This window comes from Scyliorhinus torazame, chromosome 5 (assembly GCF_047496885.1).
Source record: "Scyliorhinus torazame isolate Kashiwa2021f chromosome 5, sScyTor2.1, whole genome shotgun sequence".
NCBI lineage: Eukaryota > Metazoa > Chordata > Chondrichthyes > Carcharhiniformes > Scyliorhinidae > Scyliorhinus > Scyliorhinus torazame.
The window spans coordinates 305094745-305120134 of record NC_092711.1 but is presented as its reverse complement, the minus strand read 5'-3'; the positions used below and the strand labels follow the sequence as shown (position 1 = coordinate 305120134).

The window sequence follows — 25390 nt, the reverse complement described above, 5'->3', positions numbered from 1 at the left end:
AGGCCACCGTGGGAGCACCCCCCGGGGTCAGATCGCCCCGCGCCCCCCCCAGGACCACGGAGCCCGCCCACGCCGCCTTGTCCCGCCGGTAAATACCTACTTTAATTTACGCCGGCGGGACAGGCAATTTCTCGGCGGGACTTCGGCCCATACGGGCCGGAGAATCGAGCGGGGGGGGCCCGCCAACCGGCGCGGCCCGATTTCCACCCCCGCCGAATATCCGGTACTGGAGACTTCGGCAACCGGCGGGGGCGGGATTCACGGCGGCCAACGGCCATTCCCCGACCCGCTGGGGGGTCGGAGAATGACGCCCCTGATGTTCAACAGTGGTTCAATTTGTACCGTGCCATTACCTAACCCCAGTCCACAGGCCAGGGAATGCAAAGGAAATAAATCATTGGCAGCATCACAGCCAAAAAATCCGGGTGACATCAAAAGGTAAAGGTAGGGGTCAACGAAGGGCTTAGGACATTCACCAGGAAAGGACCAATAGCCCCTTAGGATGTTTTTATACCTTAAAGCATTCAAAATTTAGGAAACAAAAACTTTTATTTCCATAGTTCCTTTCCTTCCCTCAGGACACAAAGTGCTTTAAATCTAATTAAATACTTTTGGCTCATAGTCACGATTATAGGTGTCGGAAATACGGCAGCCAAAGTGTGCACAGCAAGCTCCCACAAACTGGGGCGTGTCAATGATAAAATTATATTTTCCTCGACATTGGGCGAGGGATCAATCAACATTGATCGAGATACCAGAGGAAACTCCACGCTGTTCTGTGAAATAGCACTGTGGAATCTTTTGCATCCACCCAAACAGGCATCCTGGGACCCAGTTTAACTCATCTGAGAGTTGGGGACTTGCATTAGTGCAGCACTCTATTAACACTGCCCTGGTCTGTTCACCTAATTAAAACAAAGAACAAAGAACAAAGAAATGTACAGCACAGGAACAGGCCCTTCGGCCCTCCAAGCCCGTGCCGACCATACTGCCCGACTAAACTACAATCTTCTACACTTCCTGGGTCCGTATCCTTCTATTCCCATCCTATTCATATATTTGTCAAGATGCCCCTTAAATGTCCCTATCGTCCCTGCTTCCACTACCTCCTCCGGTAGTGAGTTCCAGGCACCCACTACCCTCTGCGTAAAAAACTTGCCTCGTACATCTACTCTAAACCTTGCCCCTCTCACCTTAAACCTATGCCCCCTAGTAATTGACCCCTCTACCCTGGGGAAAAGCCTCTGACTATCCACTCTGTCTATGCCCCTCATAATTTTGTATACCTCTATCAGGTCGCCCCTCAACCTCCTTCGTTCCAGAGAGAACAAACCGAGTTTATTCAATCGCTCCTCATAGCTTATGCCCTCCATACCAGGCAACATTCTGGTAAATCTCTTCTGCACCCTCTCTAAAGCCTCCACATCCTTCTGGTAGTGTGGCGACCAGAATTGAACACTATACTCCAAGTGTGGCCTAACTAAGGTTCTATACAGCTGCAACATGACTTGCCAATTCTTATACTCAATGCCCCGGCCAATGAAGGCAAGCATGCTGTATGCCTTCTTGACTACCTTCTCCACCTGTGTTGCCCCTTTCAAGGACCTGTGGACCTGTACTCCTAGATCTCTTTGACTTTCAATACTCTTGAGGGTTCTACCATTCACTGTATATTCCCTACCTGCATTAGCCCTTCCAAAATGCATTACCTCACATTTGTCCGAATTAAACTCCATCTGCCATCTCTCCGCCCAAGTCTCCAGACAATCTAAATCCTGCTGTATCCTCAGACAGTCCTCATCGCTATCCGCAATTCCACCAACCTTTGTGTCGTCTGCAAACTTACTAATCAGACCAGTTACATTTTCCTCCAAATCATTTATATATACTACAAAGAGCAAAGGTCCCAGCACTGATCCCTGTGGAACACCACTGGTCACAGCCCTCCAATTAGAAAAGCATCCCTCCATTGCTACCCTCTGCCTTCTATGGCCTAGCCAGTTCTGTACCCACCTTGCCAGTTCACCCCTGATCCCGTGTGACTTCACCTTTTGTACTAGTCTACCATGAGGGACCTTGTCAAAGGCCTTACTGAAGTCCATATAGACAACATCTACTGCCCTACCTGCATCAATCATCTTAGTGACCTCCTCGAAAAACTCTATCAAGTTAGTGAGACACGACCTCCCCTTCACAAAACCGTGCTGCCTCTCACTAATACGTCCATTTGCTTCCAAATGGGAGTAGATCCTGTCTCGAAGAATTCTCTCCAGTAATTTCCCTACCACTGAAGTAAGGCTCACCGGCCTGTAGTTCCCGGGATTATCCTTGCTACCCTTCTTAAACAGAGGAACAACATTGGCTATTCTCCAGTCCTCCGGGACATCCCCTGAAGACAGCGAGGATCCAAAGATTTCTGTCAAGGCCTCAGCAATTTCCTCTCCAGCCTCCTTCAGTATTCTGGGGTAGATCCCATCAGGCCCTGGGGACTTATCTACCTTAATATTTTTTAAGACACCCAACACCTCGTCTTTTTGGATCACAATGTGACCCAGGCTATCTACACCCCCTTCTCCAGACTCAACATCTACCAATTCCTTCTCTTTGGTGAATACTGATGCAAAGTATTCATTTAGTACCTCGCCCATTTCCTCTGGCTCCACACATAGATTCCCTTGCCTATCCTTCAGTGGGCCAACCCTTTCCCTGGCTACCCTCTTGCTTTTTATGTACGTGTAAAAAGCCATGGGATTTTCCTTAACCCTATTTGCCAATGACTTTTCATGACCCCTTCTAGCCCTCCTGACTCCTTGCTTAAGTTCCTTCCTACTTTCCTTATATGCCACACAGGCTTCGTCTGTTCCCAGCCTTTTAGCCCTGACAAATGCCTCCTTTTTCTTTTTGACGAGGCCTACAATATCACTCGTCATCCAAGGTTCCCGAAAATTGCCGTATTTATCTTTCTTCCTCACAGGAACATGCCTGTCCTGTATTCCTTTCAACTGACACTTGAAAGCCTCCCACATGTCAGATGTTGATTTGCCCTCAAACATCCGCCCCCAATCTATGTTCTTCAGTTCCCGCCTAATATTGTCATAATTAGCCTTCCCCCAATTTAGCACATTCATCCTCGGACCACTCTTATCCTTGTCCACCAGTACTTTAAAACTTACTGAATTGTGGTCACTGTTACCGAAATGCTCCCCTACTGAAACATCTACCACCTGGCCGGGCTCATTCCCCAATACCAGGTCCAGTACTGCCCCTTCCCTAGTTGGACTGTTTACATATTGTTTTAAGAAGCCCTCCTGGATGCTCCTTACAAACTCCGCCCCGTCTAAGCCCCTGGCACTAAGTGAGTCCCAGTCAATATTGGGGAAGTTGAAGTCTCCCATCACCACAACCCTGTTGTTTTTACTCTTTTCCAAAATCTGTCTACCTATCTGCTCCTCTATCTCCCGCTGGCTGTTGGGAGGCCTGTAGTATACCCCCAACATTGTGACTGCACCCTTCTTATTCCTGATCTCTACCCATATAGCCTCACTGCCCTCTGAGGTGTCCTCTCGCAGTATAGCTGTGATATTCTCCCGAACAAGTAGCGCAACTCCGCCTCCCCTTTTACATCCCCCTCTATCCCGCCTGAAACATCTAAATCCTGGAACGTTTAGCTGCCAATCCTGCCCTTCCCTCAACCAGGTCTCTGTAATGGCAATAACATCATAGTTCCAAGTAGTAATCCAAGCTCTAAGTTCATCTGCCTGACCCGTAATGCTCCTTGCATTAAAACATATGCACTTCAGGCCACCAGACCTGCTGTGTTCAGCAACTTTTCCCCGTCTGCTCTGCCTCAGAGCCACACTGTCCCTATTCCCTAGTTCTCCCTCAATGCTCTCACCTTCTGACCTATTGCTCCCGTACCCACCCCCCTGCCATACTAGTTTAAACCCTCCCGTGTGACACTAGCAAACCTCGCGGCCAGGATATTTATGCCTCTCCGGTTTAGATGCAACCCGTCCATCTTATACAGGTCACACCTGCCCCGGAAGAGCTCCCAGTGGTCCAGAAAACGGAAACCCTCCCTCCTACACCAGCTGTTTAGCCACGTGTTTGTCTGCTCTATCTTCCTATTTCTAGCCTCACTGGCACGTGGCACAGGGAGTAATCCCGAGATTACAACCCTCGAGGTCCTGTCTTTTAACTTTCTGCCTAGCTCCCTGAACTCCTGCTGCAGGACCTCATGCCCCTTCCTGCCTATGTCGTTAGTACCAATATGTACAACGACCTCTGCCTGTTTGCCCTCCCCCTTCAGGATTCCCTCTACCCGTTCGGAGACATCCTGGACCCTGGCACCAGGGAGGCAACATACCATCCTGGAGTCTCTTTCACGTCCACAGAAGCGCCTATCTGTGCCCCTGACTATAGAGTCCCCTATTACTATTACTCTTCCGCGCTTTGACCCTCCCTTCTGAACATCAGAGCCAGCCGTGGTGCCACTGCTCTGGCTGCTGCTGTTTTCCCCTGATAGGCTATCCCCCCCGACAGTATCCAAAGGGGTATATCTGTTCGAGAGGGGGACAACCACAGGGGATTCCTGCACTGACTGCCTGCCCTTTCTGGTGGTCACCCATTTCTCTGCCTGCACCTTGGGTGTGACCACATTTACATAACTGCGATCTATGACGCTTTCCGCCACCTGCATGCTCCTAAGTGCATCCAATTGCTGCTCCAACCGAACCATGCGGTCTGTGAGGAGCTCCAGTTGGGTGCACTTTCTTCAGATGAAGCCACCCGGGACGCTGGAAGCCTCCCGGACCTGCCACATCTCACAGTCAGAGCACAGCACCCCTCTAACTGACATTGCGTCAATTAATTAAAATTAAAATTTGTCTCTTTTTTTTTAAATACTTTTTTTTTTTAATTGCAAAGTTACTGTCAACTATCTGTTTCCTAGCACTAGATTTCTAATAGAAATGCGATAGCTAACTATAATACTCTCCGATCTCTGGCTTAGATATCCTCTAAATTATAATTAAGTTATTATGTTTAATTAATTCCCAAATACTCAAATTTTTTTTAAATTTAGGTTAGAATCCCAACCAGCCACTCAGGTCACAGCTTTTCTGTGATGTCGCTTCAATTTCCCCCCGACACACACAATTTGAAAAAAGGTATAAAAGTAAAAATCACTTACTTGCCTTCTGAGTGTCTGAGATGTTCTCAGGTTCTCTCGCTGACAGAGACTGCTCCTCCACCACCGATCCTTGACCTGCACAATGCTAATAATATAATAATATAATATGGCACTTACCTTACACCAATGGGTCTTATTATTAGGTTCGAGGAGGAGGGCGGGTGGGAGACACTACACGTGTCGTGTCTCGGGTTTCCTCTCCACCAGAATTTATTGGTTGGGGGGGGGGGCACTTGCCAGAGGTAGAACTTCCGGTTCCCGCCTTATATAAAAACAAATAAAACTGAAAAGAAGAACAGACACGGGACCAGGCAAGGCTTTTTAAACTAACTACTCACCTCCAAGAAGGCCCCTGCGCACCGCTGCCGCCGAAATCCAAAGGGCTGCTCCTGTAAAGGTAAGTGGTTTTAAATTCACTACTCACCTCCAAGAAGGCCGCTGCGCACCGCTGCCGCCGAAATCCAAAGGGCTGCTCCTGTAAAGGTAAGGTTTTTAAACTAACTACTCACCTCCCAGAAGGCCCCTGCGCACCGCTGCCGCCGAAATCCAAAGGGCTGCTCCTGTAAAGGTAAGTGGTTTTTAAACTAACTACTCACCTCCCAGAAGGCCCCTGCACACCGCTGCCGCCGAAATCCAAAGGGCTGCTCCTGTAAAGGTAAGTGGTTTTAAATTCACTACTCACCTCCAAGAAGGCCCCTGCGCACCGCTGCCGCCGAAATCCAATGTTCTCAAGTCGCTGGAGTGGGGCTCAAACTCGCGGCCTTCGGCCTCAGAGGTGAGGGTCCACAAACTGAGCCCTATCCGGAACACACAGCACAACTCTGCGTGGGTTTCCCCCGGGTGCTCCGGTTTCCTCCCACAGTCCAAAGACGTGCAGGTCAGGTGGATTGGCCATGCTAAATTGCCCTTAGTGTCCAAAAAGGTTAGGTGGGGTTACTGGGTTACGGGGATAGGGTGGAGGCGTGGGCTTAAGTAGGGCGCTCTTTCCAAGAGCTGGTGCAGCCTCGATGGGCCGAACGGCCTCCTTCTGACTGTAAATTCTATGATAACTCGCATACTCCTTTCCTGCTAAATTGGCCTGGAACAAAACATATGGAAAAAGTACCAAAAAAACGATGTACAGTACAGGGAAAGATCAACTGTCCCACACAGTCCAGATACTTCACACGCATGCAGGAATAAGCTGTAATACTATGAACAGCTACACCTGCGTAAATAGTTTACAGAAAGGCAACTTGTAACTTAAACTTAAACTTGTAATCTTAAACTTAGGAATACTTGCATACGGCTGAAAACAGATGTCAAACAGTAGAAGTCAACAGTTGACAGATGTGGCCAGAATCGGGTTTGATGTGTTAGGCAGGTTGGTTCGATGTGGACTGCACTCGATGCAGGGAAGTTAGAAACAGACGTCTAACACAGGAGACGATTCAACACTGTTTTATTCAACTAGATGAACTGCTGTACATATTCAGCTGTGGGTCGACACTATACTGATCTGACTAGTGACCTTGTAGTAGCCTGACCAGACTTACTAGCTACCGCATGGTGTTTGTGCTTGCGAGCTCGTGGACTCTGGCTGTCTCAGTAGCTGGGTCCCGGGAGCGTGGGAAACCTAGTGCCCTCTGGTTTTATAGTGGTAGTGTCCTGTCTGGTGACTGGCTGTGCTGTGTTGTATGCTTACTGGTCATCCTATGTGTCAATCACTGCCTATCTGCTTCTCATTATATACATGAGTGGATATTATGACAGGGTTCATTATGATTCTGAGCATGTGCTGCACTGAACTAACTCAGCACGTTGACTAAGCTGGTCAAAGAGCACCCAGAAGCAGTCCAGAGGGTCCAAGAAAACAGGTTCTTCAGTCATTGTATCTGCCACCATTAAATTAACCTTTTGCCCCGCCGACTCGCACCAAGTAGATGCTATTCAAACATTGACGCTGCTGCTGTGTTGCAGAATGCCTCTCAGCAACAGAAAATTATTTGGCTTTGGGAGTCGAGGGGGAATGACGAAAACCAATGTGGGGTTAGTCATTGCTCACCTTTTGATGTGTTGCCTCTTACACCTCAACCAATATCAAGCTAAGCCCTCAACGTTACAAAACATTGCTCGGGATTTATTGATTATGAACTTCAGAGGCTGCTATTCTGAAGAGTATCAGTCAAAATGTTTCATGTCTCAACAAGTGAACATGCTGGATTTCAAAAGACTGCTGCAAACATCCACAATTGTGCCAGAATTATTTGTAGAAATCAGTAGGCCATCAGCACATCAGCATTGACTAAACAATGTGTAGCTCCTTCTGATCGATGGTGAACTGGGCCAGACATGCCCTGAATCAGGATCAATGGGCTGATCTTGAACATTGTGAAGACAGAAAAGACAACCTAGATGCCAGTTCATCAGGGCTTCTTCAAGATCAACCCCCAAACCCTCAACCTCTTAGAAGGACAGACAGCAGCAGGCATATAAAAATACCACCATTGTCAAGTCCTCCTCCACATGATAGGCCATCCTAACTTGGGTATATCACCATTGCCTCATCATCCCGCAGTCAAAATTATGGAAACCACTACCTAACAGTACAGGAGAAATACCTGCAGCAGACAGACTGCAGCAACTCATGGAGGCTCACCCCCCCACCTTCTCAAAGACAATTCAGGAATGGGCAACAAATACTGATCTTGCCACCAATACTGACATAAATTTCCAAAGATGGAGCAGACGTACGGTGCAATATACCTATATCAAATATATAGAGAACACAGAAATGCGGGGTAACCGAACAGTCATTAAAGCCCTGAACAGCATCTTCACACTGTTCGGTTACCCCGCATACGTCCACAGCGACAGGGGGTCCTCTTTCATGAGTGACGAGCTGCGCCAGTTCCTGCTCAGTAAGGGCATAGCCTCAAGCAGGACGACCAGCTACAACCCCCGGGGGAACGGGCAAGTAGAGAGGGAGAACGGCACGGTCTGGAAGGCCGTCCTACTGGCCCTACGGTCCAGGGACCACCCAGTTTCACGGTGGCAGGAGGTCCTCCCGGACGCTCTCCACTCCATCCGGTCGTTATTATGTACGAGCACTAATCAAACGCCTCATGAGCGTCTCCTTGTCTTCCCTAGGAGGTCCTCCTCTGGAACGTCGCTGCCGACCTGGCTGGCGGCCCCAGGACCCATCTTGCTCCGAAAGCATGTGCGGGCACATAAGGCGGACCCGTTGGTCGAAAGGGTTCACCTCCTCCACGCAAACCCGCAGTACGCTTACGTGGAGTACCCCGACGGCCGACAGGACACGGTCTCCCTGTGGGATCTGGCGCCCGCCGGCAACACACACACCCCCCCGACACCATTCACCCAACCCCCCCCCCTTCCTGCCACCGCCGCACCCCGCGACCGCCCCCTTCCCAGGAGGATCGGTTCCCCTCCCCTCAGGCCTGGCCAAGAATAAAGCCCAAGCTGAAACCGTAAGGCTCCCAGAGACGACAACACCGATACAAGCACCACCACCACCACCGGGGCCGAGGCGATCGACACGGACGACCAGACCGCCCGACCGACTCGTGGCGTCGATCTATATCAAAATATGGACTTTTCACAAGAACATTTTGCTTTTCTCCCTATACCCTCTGTAAATAGTTGAAACAGGACAAAATTGTACAATACTGTATTGCCATGTGAATGTTTTTTTTCCTCCCAGGACCAGCCCAAATGTAGTATGTATTGGGGGTCATGTGGGACTGGAAGCCCTAATGTCATTGGCTGACAGATCCCGGGTCCTGGTTGGCCGTTGACCTCTAGCTCCGCCATGAAGGCGGAGTATAAGAAGCCGGAGTCCTCCCCCGCAGGCCAGTCTACTATTGAGCTGCGGGGGAACAGACACGCTTAATAAAGCCTCATTGACTTCACTCTATTCGTCTCACGGAGTCTTTGTGCGCTACATGGAGTTTACACATTCTCCCTGTGTTTGCGTGGGTCTTGCCCCCACAACCCAAAGATGTGCAGGGTGGCTGGATTTGCCACGCTAAATTGCCCCTTAATTAGAAAAAAGAATTGGGTACTCTAAATTTTTAAAAAATGTTACCCACATTACCTCTTTGAAGGGTAGTCCATATTGTAATTAATTGACTAAAGTGCTTCAGAGCGTCCTGAGGTCATGAGAAGCCCCATATAAATGCAATTATTTATTCTAGCTTACTGGAACTCAAAACAGCACCAATGGGTCCAATCATGGAGAGAAACTGCAAAATAATAAAGCTCAGTGACACAGTGGACTAAATAAATATAGGAATAATCCTTGCATTGTTTTGACCTATTGTTAATCTATTATCCCCAAGTGCGGTGGTCAGGACTGGACAGTGTCATGGACAGAATTTTCTGGCAGCATAAAGGATTGTTCCCCCCCCCCCCTCCCAAGTTCACAGATGTAGAGCACCCTGTCCCTGCCACCATGCAGCTATGGTTGTAAATCTTGTTGCCCCATTCAAAGACAGGGAGCTCTGCACAACTTTCTGAGGCACTCCATCCTTAGGAAGTTCCAATCATCCTTCTTCAATTTGTTGACATCAAGCTGAAAAGCTCTTGTTGGATAAGTCGGAGGCACGGGCGGCACAGTGCCAGGGAACCGGGTTCAATTCCGGCCTCGGGTGACTATTTAGAGTTTGCACCTTCTCCCAAGTGTCCCCGCGGGTTTCCTCGGGTGCTCCGGTTTCCTCCCACAGTCCAAAGATGTGCAAGTTAGGGCGGCAGGGTAGCACAGTGATTAGCACTGTTGCTTCACAGCGCCAGGGGCCCAGGTTCAATTCCTGCATGGGTCACTGTCTGTGCGGAGTCTGCACGTTCTCCCCGTGTCTGTGTGGGTTTTCTCCGGGTGCTCCGGTTTCCTCCCACAAGTCCCAAAAGACTTGCTTGTTAGGAGAATTGGACCTTCTGAATTCTCCCTCTGTGTACCCGAACAGGCGTCGGAATGTGGCGACTAGGGGATTTTCACAGTAACTTCATTGCTGTGTTAATGTAAGCCTACTTGTGACAATAATAAAAATTATTATTATGATTGGCTATGCTAAGATTTCCCCCTGGGTTCCAAAAATGTGCAGTTTAATGTGGGGTTAGGGGAATAGGGCAGGGAAGTGGGCCTAGATAAAGGGCTGGAGCAGGCTTGATGGGATTTTATGGTTCTCAGTCAACTTCCTTGAGTGGAATTACAACCAAATAAGGAAAAGAGGTCACATCAACCAATAGCCAAGTGTAAAAACCGCAAAAGGTCAAGGAGAAAAAGGAGGGGTCGCAATGTTGTCATAGTCCAGACATGAACTGAAAATAAATACTTTCATTTATATAGCACTTTTCAGGAATACCAGGCTTCTCAAAGCACTTTGCAATCAATTACATACTTTTCAAGTGTAGTCATTATATATAGGAAACGTTGTAGCCAATTTTTACCCAGCAAACACCCATAAGCAGCACTGTGATAAAAACCAGAGAATTTGTTTTGATGATGTTGATTGATGGATAATAGAAGACAGGAATAATTCCCCTGCTCGTCTTCAAATCTGTCTGAGCTGCACGCAGGACAATACTTTTCATTGTACCTCGGTACACGTGGCAATAAACAAATCCAAATTAGTGCCATGGGATGGTTTACGCGCAAACGAGTTGATGTGTTGGGTAAGCTGGGTCTTCGAGGACTGCGTTTACTGTAGCAGAGAGAAAGACAGGCTTCCAACACTTGAAGAAATGCAACTCTATTTTATTAAACTCTTAACTATTAAACATGCTTGAACTGTGGGTTGACACTCTGCTGAGTTGACTGGAGACCTGAGGCTAACCTGACCAGACTATCTTACTACCACATGGTGGATGTTCTAGTTGTTGCTCACAGGCTCTGACTGTCTCAGAGGCTGCATCCCAGGAGAGCGGGAAAACTAGTGCCCCCTGGTTATATAGTGGCCGTGTCCTGTCTGGTGATTGGCTGCTGTGTTCTGTATGTTCATTGGGCATCCTTTGTGTCACTCACTGTCTGTCTGTGCACCATCATATACTTGTGTGTATATTATGACAGTTGGGACTTTAATTTCTCATTCGAGGGACCACACTTCTTAAAAATGCAGCACCGCCTCCATACTGCACTGGAGCCTCTGCTTTTGTGCGCAAGGCCTAAGGTGAGAGTTGAAGCCGTAGCCTTGTGACTCACAGCTGACACCAAGAGGGGCGTTTGATCTCATCGTCAATACACTATGTATCTACTCATAAAGTACAGCATTGCTGAAAGTAACTGAATCAATCAACTGTTGCTGTTTGCCTTATCAGTCCATCCCTGGGAAACCCATAAAATTTCAAACCCACATCAGAAAATAGGAACCAGTCACTGAACTCATCCACATGAGATTTTACACCCAGCTTCCACATGGTAGTAATCAGCATCAAAAATCAAGAGACAGAAATTTCAAATACTTTCTTGACGGCCCAGTTTAACTCATTAATCCAGGTCCAGAAATTTATGTTAAACATCTGGAGATAATGGCCAAGAAATTATAGTCAGCCTTAGTAGACTAAAATTGAGTGATAAATGCAGAAAACATAGCGGTGGCATGCTTGATATTTCAATGATGTGGTATAGAAAGTGTTGATGTTCTTTTCCTATTTCCGAAATGTTCAGGAAAGGAACGGGCCCCATTTTAAACCGTTCCAAATCGTAAAACATCGCTGTGATTAAAAAGGAAGTGTATCTTGTTTTTACCATAATTAAAGTAACTGGAGGGAACTTAGTGCAGTAAAAATTCTCCAGAGGTTTCTCCTTTGTCCATGTGTTTCATCTCTCGCCATTATTTACTATGTTACCATCAAGGAGCATTTTCTTTGCTTACGAGTTGTGCTTATGCCTGCATGCATCATATTAACACAGCCGCTAATCCATTCAAACCCATGTTAAAATATACACAAGGCCTTGGTGCAAATTTACGAACCAGTATTCTAAAATAGTGCCTGGGAGGAATTTTAATTACCAGGTTTGCTTGGCAAAAATAAAAAGCACAAACACAGACAGCAAAACCGATAGCAAGCAAAAATTAAACCGCATGAAAACGCAGCTTGGAACAGAGGAGAAACCCAACACTGATCATTGCTGCATTCACGTGAAAAAAGTTTCACCAGTATAAAAAATTCTGTGATTAAGAATAGCACGCAATGAGTATCCAAACAGTTGCCTTCACAGTGACATTGCATGAAATCTCTCACCTCCCAATTCCCCACCAGCTTATATTTTTGTGATTAAAGAAAACAAGGAGTTAGGAGTTGTGACAGACACGCAAGCTTGGTGTGTGGATAGCATACAGGCACAGATCATAGAGCTTCATAGACCAAGTACAAAGGGCAAAGTGAATACTTCCATTAAAGTCCATGGGGCTGGATTCTCCATTTTGGAGACTAAGTCCACACGCCGGCGTGAAAACGGTGGTCTTTTACGCCAGGAATACTGGCACCAAAAGGCCACCGAATCCCCGCTTTGCTGGGGGCTAGCCGGGAGGCAGTGTAGAGTTCGCAGCTCTCGCTGCCGATATGGCCCCCAGCAAGTCCGGGTCAGAGACCGCGCATGCGCATGTCGGACTCAGCCCCTGGACCGCCAAAGTAGTTCCTCCCCCTCCGACCGCTCGCCCCGGACTGCCCGCTCAGTGCCCCCCAGCCCCCAATGAAGCCCCCCCTGCCCGCGGATCGGCCCTCCCCCGACTGTGGCAGCACCGGACTGAGTCCGCAGCAGCCACACAATGCTCCCGAACGGCTGGGACTATGAGAGTTCCACACCGTTGGGAATCGGTCGGTCGGGGACGGAGCATCGCGTGTGGGGGGGGGGGGGGGGGGAGCGGCCTCAGGCAATGGCCTGAGGAGGTGGATAATCGGCGCGGTGTACTCCTAGAGTACGCCGCTTTTCAGGGGGCGGTGAATTTAAAAAACGGCACCACTCCCGATTTTGGCGCCAAAACGGATTCTCTGGCCCGTCGTAAACAATTGATGCTAACAGATCTTGCGTTCCAATTCAGGATCTATAAGCAACACTAAATCTTCCCACACCTCCAAATGGACAAAAAGAAAAATCAGTGGTCAATTTAAGCACAAGCAGAAAGTTAGCTATTGTGGACCTCATGGACTAAAACCATTGTTCAGACAAACCAGGACCAGGGAGTCCACTTTGAATAAATGCTTCCACTTTCCAAAACGCGGGCTCATACACCTTTTTGATTACACTTATACAACTAAATCATGAATATAACTTTAAAAAATTCATTTAAAAATTTAGAGGAAGGTGGTGGTGTAGTAGTAATGTCACCGCACTAGTAATCTAGAGGCCCAGGGTCATTAATATATTGGGGACAGGCTGTAGCTGGGTCTTCAGCTGGAACGAAAGAGCAATTGTGCAAATTCAAAAAGGTTAAACTAAACTTTGGTTGATCAGCTGGTTGGAAAAGTCGCACAGGAGACATCTTCCAAATTGAATAGCATAATTTTGAACCAGTGAAAATGCTTATAACTGCTTTTTTAAAGAAAGGAAACTAGTTTCAGTACTCACCTTTATTTGTCTACCTTTCAGCCTCTACCAGATTTTAAATCGAACTTCAGAATACTTTGCGCGGTTATTTCTTGTGACAGTAAAAAGGTCATTTTGCCTAGCTTTCTATATCATAGAATTTACAGTGCAGAGGCCATTCGGCCCATCGAGTCTGCACCGGCCCTTGGAAAGAGCACTCCACTCAAGCCCACACCTCCACCCTATCCCCATAACCCCACCTCACCTCCCTTGAAACTGAGGACAATTTATCATGGCCAATCCACCTAGCCTGCACATCTTTGGACTGTGGGAAGAAACTGGAGCACCCGATCCCCATGCAGGATTTTGGTTTTCACTTGGATGCCATCAAAAGGTGATGACACCACGCTTTGCTGACAGGTTCACTACCCACCTGAAAGAAAAGCAACAAGAATCACTAGCCAGATGTAGAGTCGGAGTGGACAGGTAACTTGCATCTTCCAGCACTGACCCAAGACCAGGTTAATAGTTAAGATAAAGAAGTTGTCCATCCACTCTTAATGGCGTCATGGAAAAAAAACCCGGACAACAAAAAGCTTCTATGAACTGCCCCCCAAAATCCTTGTGAAGGAACTTGTTTTTAAATGTTAGTTTTCAGCAGTCAAGACGGCAGAATGCAAGCCATGATTCCATCATCCAATCTAACCCTATTCTGCCTACTGCCCAGTTTCCATTTGTGAAGAGTAAATTAGTGGGCAGCAGGTAGTACAAGTGGATAGCATGGTGGCTTCACAGCGCCAGGGTCCCAGGTTCGATTCCCCGCTGGGTCAGTGTGCGTGCGGAGCCTGCACGTTCTCCCCACGTCTGTTTGGGTTTCCTCCGGGTGCTCCAGTTTCCTCCCACAGTCCAAAGATGTGCAGGTTAGGTGGATCGGCCATGATAAATTGCCCTTTGTGACCAAAACTGTTAGATGGGGTTATTGGGTTACGGGGATAGGGTGGAAGTGAGGGCTTAAGTGGGTCGGTGCAGACTTGATGGGTCAAATGGCCTCCTTCTGCACTGTATGTTCCAAACAGAACAAGTGCCTCCCCAACACGAAAGGTATTCCTTTAATTTTTAAGATGCACGAATGTCTGGTAAACCCAGCTTTTGTTGCCCATCCTTATCTACATGAGATGATGTGATGAGAACGGCTTGCTGGAATCAATCACATTGGCATGTGTCGGTAATCTGTAATCACTGGTTTAAAAACATCAGGATTTCTTGCCGAAATAAGAGTAGCAATCTCATTAGTTTCCAATAACTGCTAATTCAACTGCTTTATGGTCACTTTTGCTGACTGAGTGAGATGCATTTCAATCTTTCTTCTAAATAAATTTAGAGTACCCAGTTCCATTTTATCCAATTAAGGGGCAATTTAGCACAGCCAATCCACCTACCTTGCACATCTTTGGGTTCGGGATAAGACCCACACAGACATGGGGAGAATGTGCAAATTGCACACAGAAAGTGACCCGAGAACGGGATCGAACCCGCGTCCTTGGCGCTGAGGCAGCAGTGCTAACCACTGCGCCACCATTTCAATATTTTAAAAAACAATTCAATCCTCATGTTCGTTTGAGAATTTCAACTATCTCAGAACAAAGTACAGCACAAAAACAGGCCCTTCAAGCCTGTGCCGACCATGCTGCCCGTCTAATCTAAAATCTTCTACACTACTGGGGTCCATATCCCTCTAACCCCATCCTATTCATGTATTTGTCAAGATGCCCTTTAAATGTCACTATCGCCCCTGCTTCCACCACCTCCTCCGGCAGCGAGTTCCAGGCACCCACTAACCGGTGTAAAAAAAAAACTTGCCTCGTACATCTCCTCTAAACATTGCCCGTCGCACCTTAAACCTATGCCCCCTAGTAATTGACCCCTCTACCCTGGGAAAAAGTATCTGACTATCCACTCTGTCTATGCCCCTCATAATTTTGTAGACATCTATCAGGTCGCCCCTCAGCCTCCTTCGTTCCAGTGAGAACCAAGTTTATTCAACCTCTCCATTGTCCAGGCACCTTGACTGCTAACATAACAATACCAATGTGCCATTTTACAAGCATGCTACATACCCAACTCTTTGGATCAACAATCAGTCCAGAATTACACTGAGGCTGGCAGAACTGGTTGAAATTTACGGCACAAGAGTGTAAATTCAAAAGGAATTTTAGCTTTATAGAACCCACACGGGTTATTGCTTCCCTATAAAGTATTTCCTACTCCACTTCAAAGATCAAATGGATCAACACAAGTTTATAAAACCAGATCACCATCTTTATAGCAAGTCAATAGTTGCATTGATGCACAATGCTGAGGTGCAAGTGTAAAAAATTGCATTGTTGCCACTCACACCCACATGCCTAAAGGTACGGTGGACAATGAATTTGGTTACCAGGAACCAGTATTTTTTGATGTTACCCACCACAATTTCTCCAGCATTGCTGCACTTGAGCAACCATCATGGGATCAGGTTTGCCAAGCAAAACCGCCATTCAACAGGTGGTTGGTACAAGAACAATTACTCTCTAGCACACCCAGTGGCTAACCAAAGCACCATTCTAACTATGGTGACTCAGGCAGGCAGGGAAGATAAGTGACTTTTACAAACTTCTGTTGAAATTATCCCAACTTGTGGAATGTAGAACATGCTCATTACTTTTACTAGAAGTTTGTTGCTTGGCGATCATTGCCATAGCTCATTCACAGGTACATTTAGGAGATGCACTCTTTCCACCAGCTATCAAACTTCTTTTTAAAACTAATTTAGAGTACCCAATTCTCTCCGTCTCTCTTCTTCTCTCCCCCCCCCCCCCCCCCCCCCCCAAATTAAGGGGCAATTTAGCATGACCAATTCACCTACTCTGCACATCTTTTTGGGGGGTGGGGATTAGACCCAGACGTGGGGAGAATATGCAAACTCCACATGGACAGTGACCCAGATCGTCAGGCAGCAGTGTTAACCAGTGCACCACCATGCTACTCTTCACCAGATGTCAAACCTATGTAAAATATTTGCAATGAATCCAATAAAAACACAGCAATTCAGTGGGCACGTTTTGATTTTGCAGTCGACCTGTTGGCCCAAATTATGAAAAGAAAATCCAGGCTAAGTTTTGCCCAATTAGAATCATTGCAGTGCAGGGGTTTTTTGGTCCGTTGCAACTGCACCAGATCTCCAAAACAGGCATTGCAACTTTGCGCCACTCCCCTACACGATTACACAAATAGAAATCATTAATGGACTCTTGAATGCCTCAACTAAACCTGCCTCCACACTTCCAGGCAGTGCATTCCAGATCCGAACCAATTGAGAAAAATATTTTTCACATCTTCTGCTTTTGCAAAAGAATATTCATGAACCTTTAAAGATCTTGTACCAACCTTAAAGCAACTCTAAATGATTTTAAAAAGTACAGATTGTAGTACATCGAAGTTCCAGATACTTTGCCTTAACATTATTTAACTTGACATATCTTGTCTGCACACCCTAGTGACTGCTGCTCTCCACCGCTACCTATTAGCACAAATCCAGCATGGAAGATTGGAGACCAATGGAATGAGTTCAGACCATGTTTTACTATTCCTACTGAAAAAAAGGTGCCTACATAAGAAAAAAATACATTGATTCTTTAGCATCTACTGAAAAAATGATCAATTATGGAGCGCTGCAGCCTTCAACAGCATAGTTCCCCCAGGACACAAACACAATTATACATAACCAACTAAATTCAGGACCAAGATCTCAATAGAACTATACTTCTAGTTAATGAAAATATCAATATCATCATACAGGAAGCTGCTCAACCAAGTACTGGACAGCACACGAAAAAGGAGCCATAATGGTCACACCCAGCATCAGCAAAAGGTACTGCTCGACCAGGTTCTGAACAGCGCAAAAGAAAAAGGAGCCATAATGGTCGCACCCAGCAGGAGCAAAGACACTCCCATAGTAGCATACGTGTGTGTATGGACAGACCAGCTATTATAGGAGCAGTGCATGCTGGGTTTTGGGCTCATGTAACTAGCTCTCAAAATAAATAAACTTCAAAATTATTCCAATACAGTTCCTAACCCTGACAATTGAACTTCCTAGATGGAACAAATGCTTTAAAGGCGTTACTTCTTCAGACAACTAGGACAGTGCTGAAACTGCTAGATTGAGGTATAATGTACAAAGTTGACAGAACCCATGTTTACTATATTAACTCTAGTCTGCCCATCTCCCCAAGTCCTGAAGAGCTTTTAGTTTTGTGTGTTAGAATTCACAGTGCAGAAGGCCATTAGGCCCATCAAGTCTGCACCAGCCCTTGTAAAGAATACCCTACCCAAAGCCCATAACTCCACCCTATCCCCATAACCCTACCTAACCGTTTTTGGAGAATAAAGGCAATTTAGCACAGTCCATCCACCTAACCTACACATCTTTGGACTGTGGGAGGAAACCTACACAAACACAGGACAAACGTGCAGACTCCACAGTCAGTGACCCAAGCCGGGAACCCAACCTGGGACCCTGGAGCTGTGAAGCAACTGTGCTACCCATTGCATTAACTTGACCAGTACTTTGATTCTACTGCCTTCCCAAATCAATCGATGTGGCTGCACTCATTTCATCAGTACATCCGAATACTAAGAGTTCAGTGCTTTTGGTACCGGTGAACTATTCAATTTCACCAATAACATCTATTAAAGGAACTGGGTAAATGTAAATTACAAGACCGTCCCTGCAGTCAAAACCGTAGATTTCAATAGCCTCACAAATACGTAGATTCCCTCTTTCCTCCCCCCCCCCCCCCCCCATATCTCTTGACAAATCACATTGGGGGTTCTATTTGACTTGGTGGAAATGTGCACATTCATTCCTATGACTATTAATTCAAACTTCCTGGAAATCATTCTGTAAATTTAGCTAAACAACTGAAGTACTGTGGTGTCGGGATATCCATTATCAAGTGGCTAATAAGGCTTTAAAACAAGCAAGACTTTACAAATTTAATCCTGTTTTAATTACTTCAAAACACATTTTAGCATACTAAACATACAAAAAAGAAAATATACCTTAGTTACAAGATCATTTAAAGTACAGAATGCTCAGGGTTGTCACTAGGATTTCAGCAAAGTGCAAAATTGGGAGTCACCACACTGCCTGCGAAGTTTCAGGCAGGGCCACATAGTACTGCACAAAGTCAAATGTCACTTATATAAAAAGGGGATGCCTTAAAGCATTTTGCTCAATTGTTCCCAAATTGTGAAGTATGCAATCACTTTAAAGCATGAATACATTACCTAGAACACCACATACAGGTCTATTAATTTCAAAACAAAGCTTTGTTTTAAAATTAGTACAATTCCTTCTCATTTACAGTTCACAGAAATGGCAAGAATAATTTGCCATTTCATAGCCCTTTGGATTTGGCTTCTGCTTACCAATATCCTTGGAAGTGCAGTAGCATGATGTATATAGGCACAGGAGGTCGGTGTTGAATGATGGTCACCTCCTTTTCAATCCAACAGGTCTAGATTAACTGATCACTACCCAAGGGTGGCTGCCATCTTGCTTCTATAAACCATACCTTATTCAGAATAAAGTCAAAAGCATATTGCACGACCATTCTGGTACATGGGACACCGCGCGATGCTGCCTACAAGCGTGGCAGGCTTAAAATGCCTACTGACAACTCTGATTTATTTATTTTTTTAAACTTTGATTGCTTCATTACCCCTCACACTTACAGCAATCTCAAAAATTGAAGAATTGGCTACAACGGCACTTTAAACTATACTGCACTTAAACACAACACCACATAAATACATTTTAATCCAGTTAAATCCCCCTTCTGTACAAGAGGCAGAGCCAGTTTACAGAAAGAAGAGTTAACAGTTGACTCAATGTCCACCGCTGTAGTGTGATTACAAAAAGGCCTGTACAGTTTAAAACTCAAGCTACTTTTTGCCTTAGACCATATACACACCAACTTACAAAATTAAAAGTTTGCAACACTTGTAACAGGGTTTAAATGCTTTCAGTTACATAGCAAGTAATTAAGCTGAGGCAAATGTACAATTTAATCATCATCTTCTTCATCCTCCTCCTCCTCTTCCTCCTCATCTTCTTCCTCATCATCGTCGTCATCATCACAATATGCCTCCTTCTTGGCAGGGGGCTTCTTTGCACTATCCACCTTGCCTTTGGCACGATAATCAGCAACATCCTTAAAGAAAAGAAATTATTTCAACTCCTTGCCACTTGGAAGACCAGCAAATTCCCTCAAGACCAGCAGTACACAAACTTAAACTACCAAGTCTCCCCAGTTATGAATAGTCTATACCTCATGCTAAGGAAAGTTTCAGGTGGCATTACAAATGTTTCCAAATATAATGGGAGAATCTAATCAATATGAAGGGCTTGCCTCATACACATCCAGTGGCTTTTGGACTTTAGACTTTGTCCGACTTAGCTTGGGAGCACTTGATTTTGCAACTGGACTTACCTTATCATATTTCTCCTTCAATTTATAAGCTTTGCTAATGAACGGCTTCTTTTCCTCTTCACTACAAGCATTCCACAGCTCACCAAGCTTCTTTGCTACATCACCAATAGTTAAGCCAGGACTCACAGCTTTGATTTTTGGTCGGTGTTCCGAGCAAAACAAGAAGAATCCAGAGCTGCAAAGAAATAAGTATGACAACAAACACATTTGAAAGAACAGTTCCAGTATTATATTTATGTATTAAACTGTTAGTTGGGCACAAAGCAAAGAAAATCCAACTGAATTAGGCACTATTCTGTGCCAGGTTAAGGAATTTGAAAAAGTATTTCCAAATTAAGCTTGGAACAGAATGGTGGCATTTCAGAACTGCAGAAGTCAAATCCTGTTCTTTTTAAAATAGGAGATTGCCAACACAACTGACAGTATCTGGAGGTACACTTACGGGGGCCTTTTTGGTGCATTGGGGTCCTTCTTCTTCTTCTTGCTACCTTTCGCTGGCACGTAATTTTTCATTTCCCGGTCATAACGCACCTTATCTACTTTAGCCAAGTCTTCAAATTTGCCCTTCTCTTTGCTAGACATGGTCTGGTGGATAATACAAGTGTTACACCAACATCACAGTTAATACAAAAAATATTTTTATCCATCAATGCACAAGGAAAACAAGTTACCTTCCATCTTTCTGAGCACCTTTTAGAGAATTCTGAGAAATTAACCGGAATATCAGGGCTTTTCTTCTTGTGTTCTTCACGGCAAGTCTGGACAAAGTAAGCATAAGAGGACATCTTGCCTCTTGGCTTCTTAGGGTCACGTTTTGCCATTTTGGTGTCTTTCTATAAAGAGAAAAATGTTTTTTTTAAATCTCATTTCTAAATTTACCTGAAGCAGGAAATCTCCATCTGGCACTGTAAAAAAAAAAATAGCAAAAAATGCATAATGTGTCCTCTAAATTCCTATATTACACTTGATGTCAACTGGGGGGGGGGGGAGAGAGAGAAGAGTTAGAAATTGGGATATAAAACATCAAGTCAAAAAAATTGTGTCATTTTAACCACCTGTATTAAGAATTTGAAAAATCGCAAAAAAGTATTTAAATAAAAGTCGGCTCCTAAGAATTAAAACCACCCGGAGGGGGGAAAAAAGTACAGTACAAAAAAATAACATATTTTGAAAACACTACACGGCACAAGTCTCCCTTTCCATTGTTATAGCAAAAGGATATTTCATTTCAGTGAGGGATTCAGACAAGCGCAATTTTTTTTATATAAAAAGGCTGAGGTGGGGGTGGGAAAAAAAAAACAACCTGAAAAGCGCCGGCCGGTCGAGTGGACAAAAATTCAATAGCGTGGAAGGCTTAATACCACCGGCTCCCACAAGACCGGGGGGGGGGGGGGAGAAAGGAAAGTCTTTCCCCGGTTATTTATCTATTTCTTTCCCGCCATGTTCTTTCCATTTCATGTTCAAGGACAACAGAAAAGAGAGAAGAGGGGAAAAAAATCTCTCCCCCCCCCCCTTCTCTCTCTCTCTTGAAACAAAGAACCTGCGAAAGAAGAAAAACGAAGGGGGGGGGTGAGAAAAATCGGTGCTTTATTGGTGTGGAAAAAAATCCTTATTCGAGTAAAGGGGGGGGGGTTGCTGTAGCATGCGTTAGTGGAGATGTATAGAGTTGCAGTGATGGCGAATTGCGAGCGACTGGGGGGGGGGGGGGGGGGGGGGAAGAGAAAAACAGGTCAACATCCCAATAATTCTTCTTCCATTTTGTGAAATCCTTCCTCATGAAAGAAAGTCCCCTTAAAATGCCTCCCTGGTCAGGCTGCCGCCGCTGGGGGGGCGGCAGGTCGGCGGGGTGGGGGTGTTTGAGAAAGGGGATGGGAAAAGGAATCGTTGCCCCCTCTTTCCTTTGGCAGCGCTTTATATATATTTAGATAGTGAGAGAGCAGGGGCGATGTGAGCCGAGCCTTGTTCTCAGTAGCGCGCACACACACACACACACGCTGGGCTAAAATGGCTCCATCTTTTGCACTAGAGGCGAACGACAGCCGGAGCCCAACAATACCTCACACACGGATATACAACATTTTCACCGGCTTTCTGAGGGGGTTTCAGAGAAAAAATAAAAATAAAATAAATCTTTATAAAAAAAATTCCGCGAAAAAAAAAATAATCTTTTTATAAACGAAGGAACTCTTCCCCCCCCCCCCCCCCCCTCCCCAGCCGAAAAGTTTGGCCAGTTTTTTTTTAAAGAGACACTTGACGCATAGCGGTTACGTTTGTGTATAGACATTTACCCGGAGGGAGAATGGACAAGTTTGGGGGGAGGGGGGGGGGGGGAGACACTTTCCACCCCGCCGACCGATTCGAGGGGGGGGGGGGGGGGAATAAGGAAGGGAGCGGGAAACGGGGGGGGGGGGGGGGGGGAGGAAAGAGAGCGGTCGGCGTGTCTCCCTCTCCCCCATCGCCATTAGAAAAAGGAGCTGCCATGTTAGAAAAGACGGGCGCCTCACAACCGCGGGGAGGAAAGCGCCTTGCCATCGCCGCCGAGCAGAGAGGGTAGGGAGAGGGAAGACGGAGGGGTAACGAAAGGATCTGAGGGTGGGGGGGTAACGGCTGGGTTGCTTTTTTTTTCCCCTCTCTCCGGCCCGGCCCCGCGGTACCTACCGGCCGCAGCTGCCTCTGCTGATGGTCGGCGGACGCGCGCTCGCGAGCCTCCTTCTGCACCAAGCCCCGCCCCCCACTCCTGCGCTAGGCCCCGCCCACCCGCTTCCGCGCTCGCCCATTGGTCGGACGTGCCGCCGCTTTAAACAGTTGGCGCGCCGCCCCATTGGACGGCGCGCCCGCCCTCCGCCCCGCCCCCGCCGCTGCCGATTGGCTGGCGCGGCCGCCACGCAGGACGGCAGATTCAAAAAAGGCCCGCCTTTTTCGAAAAAAAAATATCCCGGGAGGGGGCGGGGCCTGAGGGGGGCGGGGCTCAGAGCACAGAGCAACAGCACATGGAGGAGCAAATAGTCACTCTGTTGCTCACTCTCAACTCGGGGTTGCGTTGTACTTTCCAACCTGTTGCTGCTCCTCCTCAGACACTCTGAGACAATGATCCTGTCCACACGACCTTTTTTTGCTTGAGTTCTTCAATCCAGATGTGACTTTTTAAAAAGTTTCAAAACTATTGCTACTTTTTCCTCCCCCTCAACTTTTCTTTTACAAAATAAACTTTAGCCTCTGTCTTTCTATATATTTTCTTTTTTAAGTCTATAAAGCATAAACAGAGACAATAATTTTAGAGTATTAGCATAAAAAGCGACAATAGGTTAAAGAGCATTCAATCTTACTGCCAGCATTTCCATTCTGAACTCATGATTTTTAATCAATTCTTCATTTTATTTCAGTACGAAGTCTTACAACACCAGGTTAAAGTCCAACAGGTTTGTTTCGATGTCACTAGCTTTCGGAGCGCTGCTCCTTCCTCAGGTGAATGAAGAGGTATGTTCCAGAAACACATATATAGACAAATTCAAAAATGCCAAACAAATCTTGGAATGCGACCATTAGCAGGTGATTAAATCTTTACAGATCCAGAGATGGGGTGACCCCAGGTTAAAGAGGTGTGAATTGCATCAAGCCAGGACAGTTTGTAGGATTTCGCAGGCCAGATGGTGGGGGATGAATGTAATGCGACATGAATCCCAGGTCCCGGTTGAGGCTGCACTCATGTGTGCGGAACTTGGCTATAAGTTTCTGCTCGGCGATTCTGCGTTGTTGCGGGTCCTGAAGGCCGCCTTGGAGAACGCTTACCCGGAGATCAGAGGCTGAATGCCCTTGACTGCTGAAGTGTTCCCCGACTGGAAGGGAACATTCCTGCCTGGTGATTGTTGCGCGATGTCCGTTCATTCGTTGTCGCAGCGTCTGCATGGTCTCGCCAATGTACCACGCTTCGGGACATCCTTTCCTGCAGCGTATGAGGTAGACAACGTTGGCCGAGTCGCACGATGATTTTATTTTAACGAAGATTAGTTTTTTACTTGCTCAGAAGTTGTGATTTTTAAAATGTCTTGCCGCTGTTCTTCATTCTGGGCATGTTTTTTTTTGAAACGTTTTAAATCTTTTGGTGTCTTCTTCACTCTGGGCTTGCGTTTTAAAAAATGAGACCATAAGACACAAATCTATCCAAACTTCTTGTCATTTTTAAAGGGTTTTGATTTCTTTGACGTTGTGTTCATTCTGAACTTATAATTTTTATTTTAAAAAGCTCGCTGCAGTTCTTCCTCTTGCATTCTGACCACGTGTTTAAAATCTATTCATCGAATTTTTCATAGAATTTAGAGTGCAGAAGGAGGCCATTCGGCCCATCGAGTCTGCACCGGATCTTGGAAAGAGCACCCGACCCAACCACACACCTCCACCCTATCCCCATAACCCAGTAACCCCACCCAACATTAAGGGCAATTTTGGACACTAAGGGCAATTTAGCATGGCCAATCCACCTAACCTGCACATCTTTGGACTGTGGGAGGAAACCGGAGCACCCGGAGGAAACCCACACAAACATGGGGAGAACGTGCAGACTCCACACAGACAGTGACCCAAGCCGGGAATCGAACCTGGGACCCTGGAGCTGTGAAGCAACTGTGCTAATCACTACCGTGCTGCCCTACCTGTTCTTCGTGGTTAATATCCCTTGATAAAAATGTAAAAAATCCACCTTTCCAGTAAAATTCAATAGCGATCCAAGTTTTAAAAGCGCCAATTTCAAATTTAATTGCTGGAAATAGCTGAGAATGGAATTTTACTAAAACAAATATCTGATTGCTAACTGATGGGAAACAATCACGATAGGGAATTCATACGTTTGACGTATTAAATATTTCCCCAATTTAATGCAGTAACCAGTTTCATTGATAAAATGCAGTGAAATTACTGAAAAGAAATGAAAATCGCTAATTGTCACAAGTAGGCTTCAAATGAAGTTACTGTGAAAAGCCCCTAGTCGCCACATTCCGGCGCCTGTTCGGGGAGGCTGGTACGGGAATGAAATGTGTATGAGAAAATCAGAACTATTTAAATACATTGAGTTGTATTTGTATTTAATCTATGTTATGAGATATGTGTAAACTGTATTTTTAAATCAAAAACTGTGCGAGTTGC

General features: G+C 46.0%; 1 protein-coding gene across 1 annotated transcript; it reads right to left on the bottom strand.

Annotated features, from left to right (window-relative positions):
• Positions 1 to 18743: 18743 nt before the first annotated feature.
• On the bottom strand, positions 18744 to 23011 carry LOC140421284 (high mobility group protein B3-like). The gene is made up of 5 exons (XM_072505885.1): positions 22910 to 23011; positions 20923 to 21084; positions 20694 to 20836; positions 20252 to 20426; positions 18744 to 19972 (listed from the first exon to the last, which is right to left on the bottom strand). The coding sequence occupies exons 2-5, from the start codon at positions 21070 to 21072 to the stop codon at positions 19826 to 19828; spliced, it is 615 nt and encodes a 204-aa protein (XP_072361986.1). The 5' UTR covers positions 21073 to 21084; positions 22910 to 23011; the 3' UTR covers positions 18744 to 19825.
• Positions 23012 to 25390: the final 2379 nt, after the last annotated feature.

What these genes read in the sequence shown, in the direction of transcription:
- LOC140421284 (XM_072505885.1), bottom strand. Translation starts at nt 21,072, where the DNA reads ATGGCAAAACGTGACCCTAAGAAGCCAAGAGGCAAGATGTCCTCTTAT. An exon ending in AATGCACCAAAAAGGCCCCC is followed by an intron (nt 20,427 to 20,693) that starts GTAAGTGTACCT and finishes ATTTCTTTGCAG; the next exon opens with CTCTGGATTCTTCTTGTTTT. An exon ending in TGAAGGAGAAATATGATAAG is followed by an intron (nt 19,973 to 20,251) that starts GTAAGTCCAGTT and finishes CTTTTCTTTAAG; the next exon opens with GATGTTGCTGATTATCGTGC.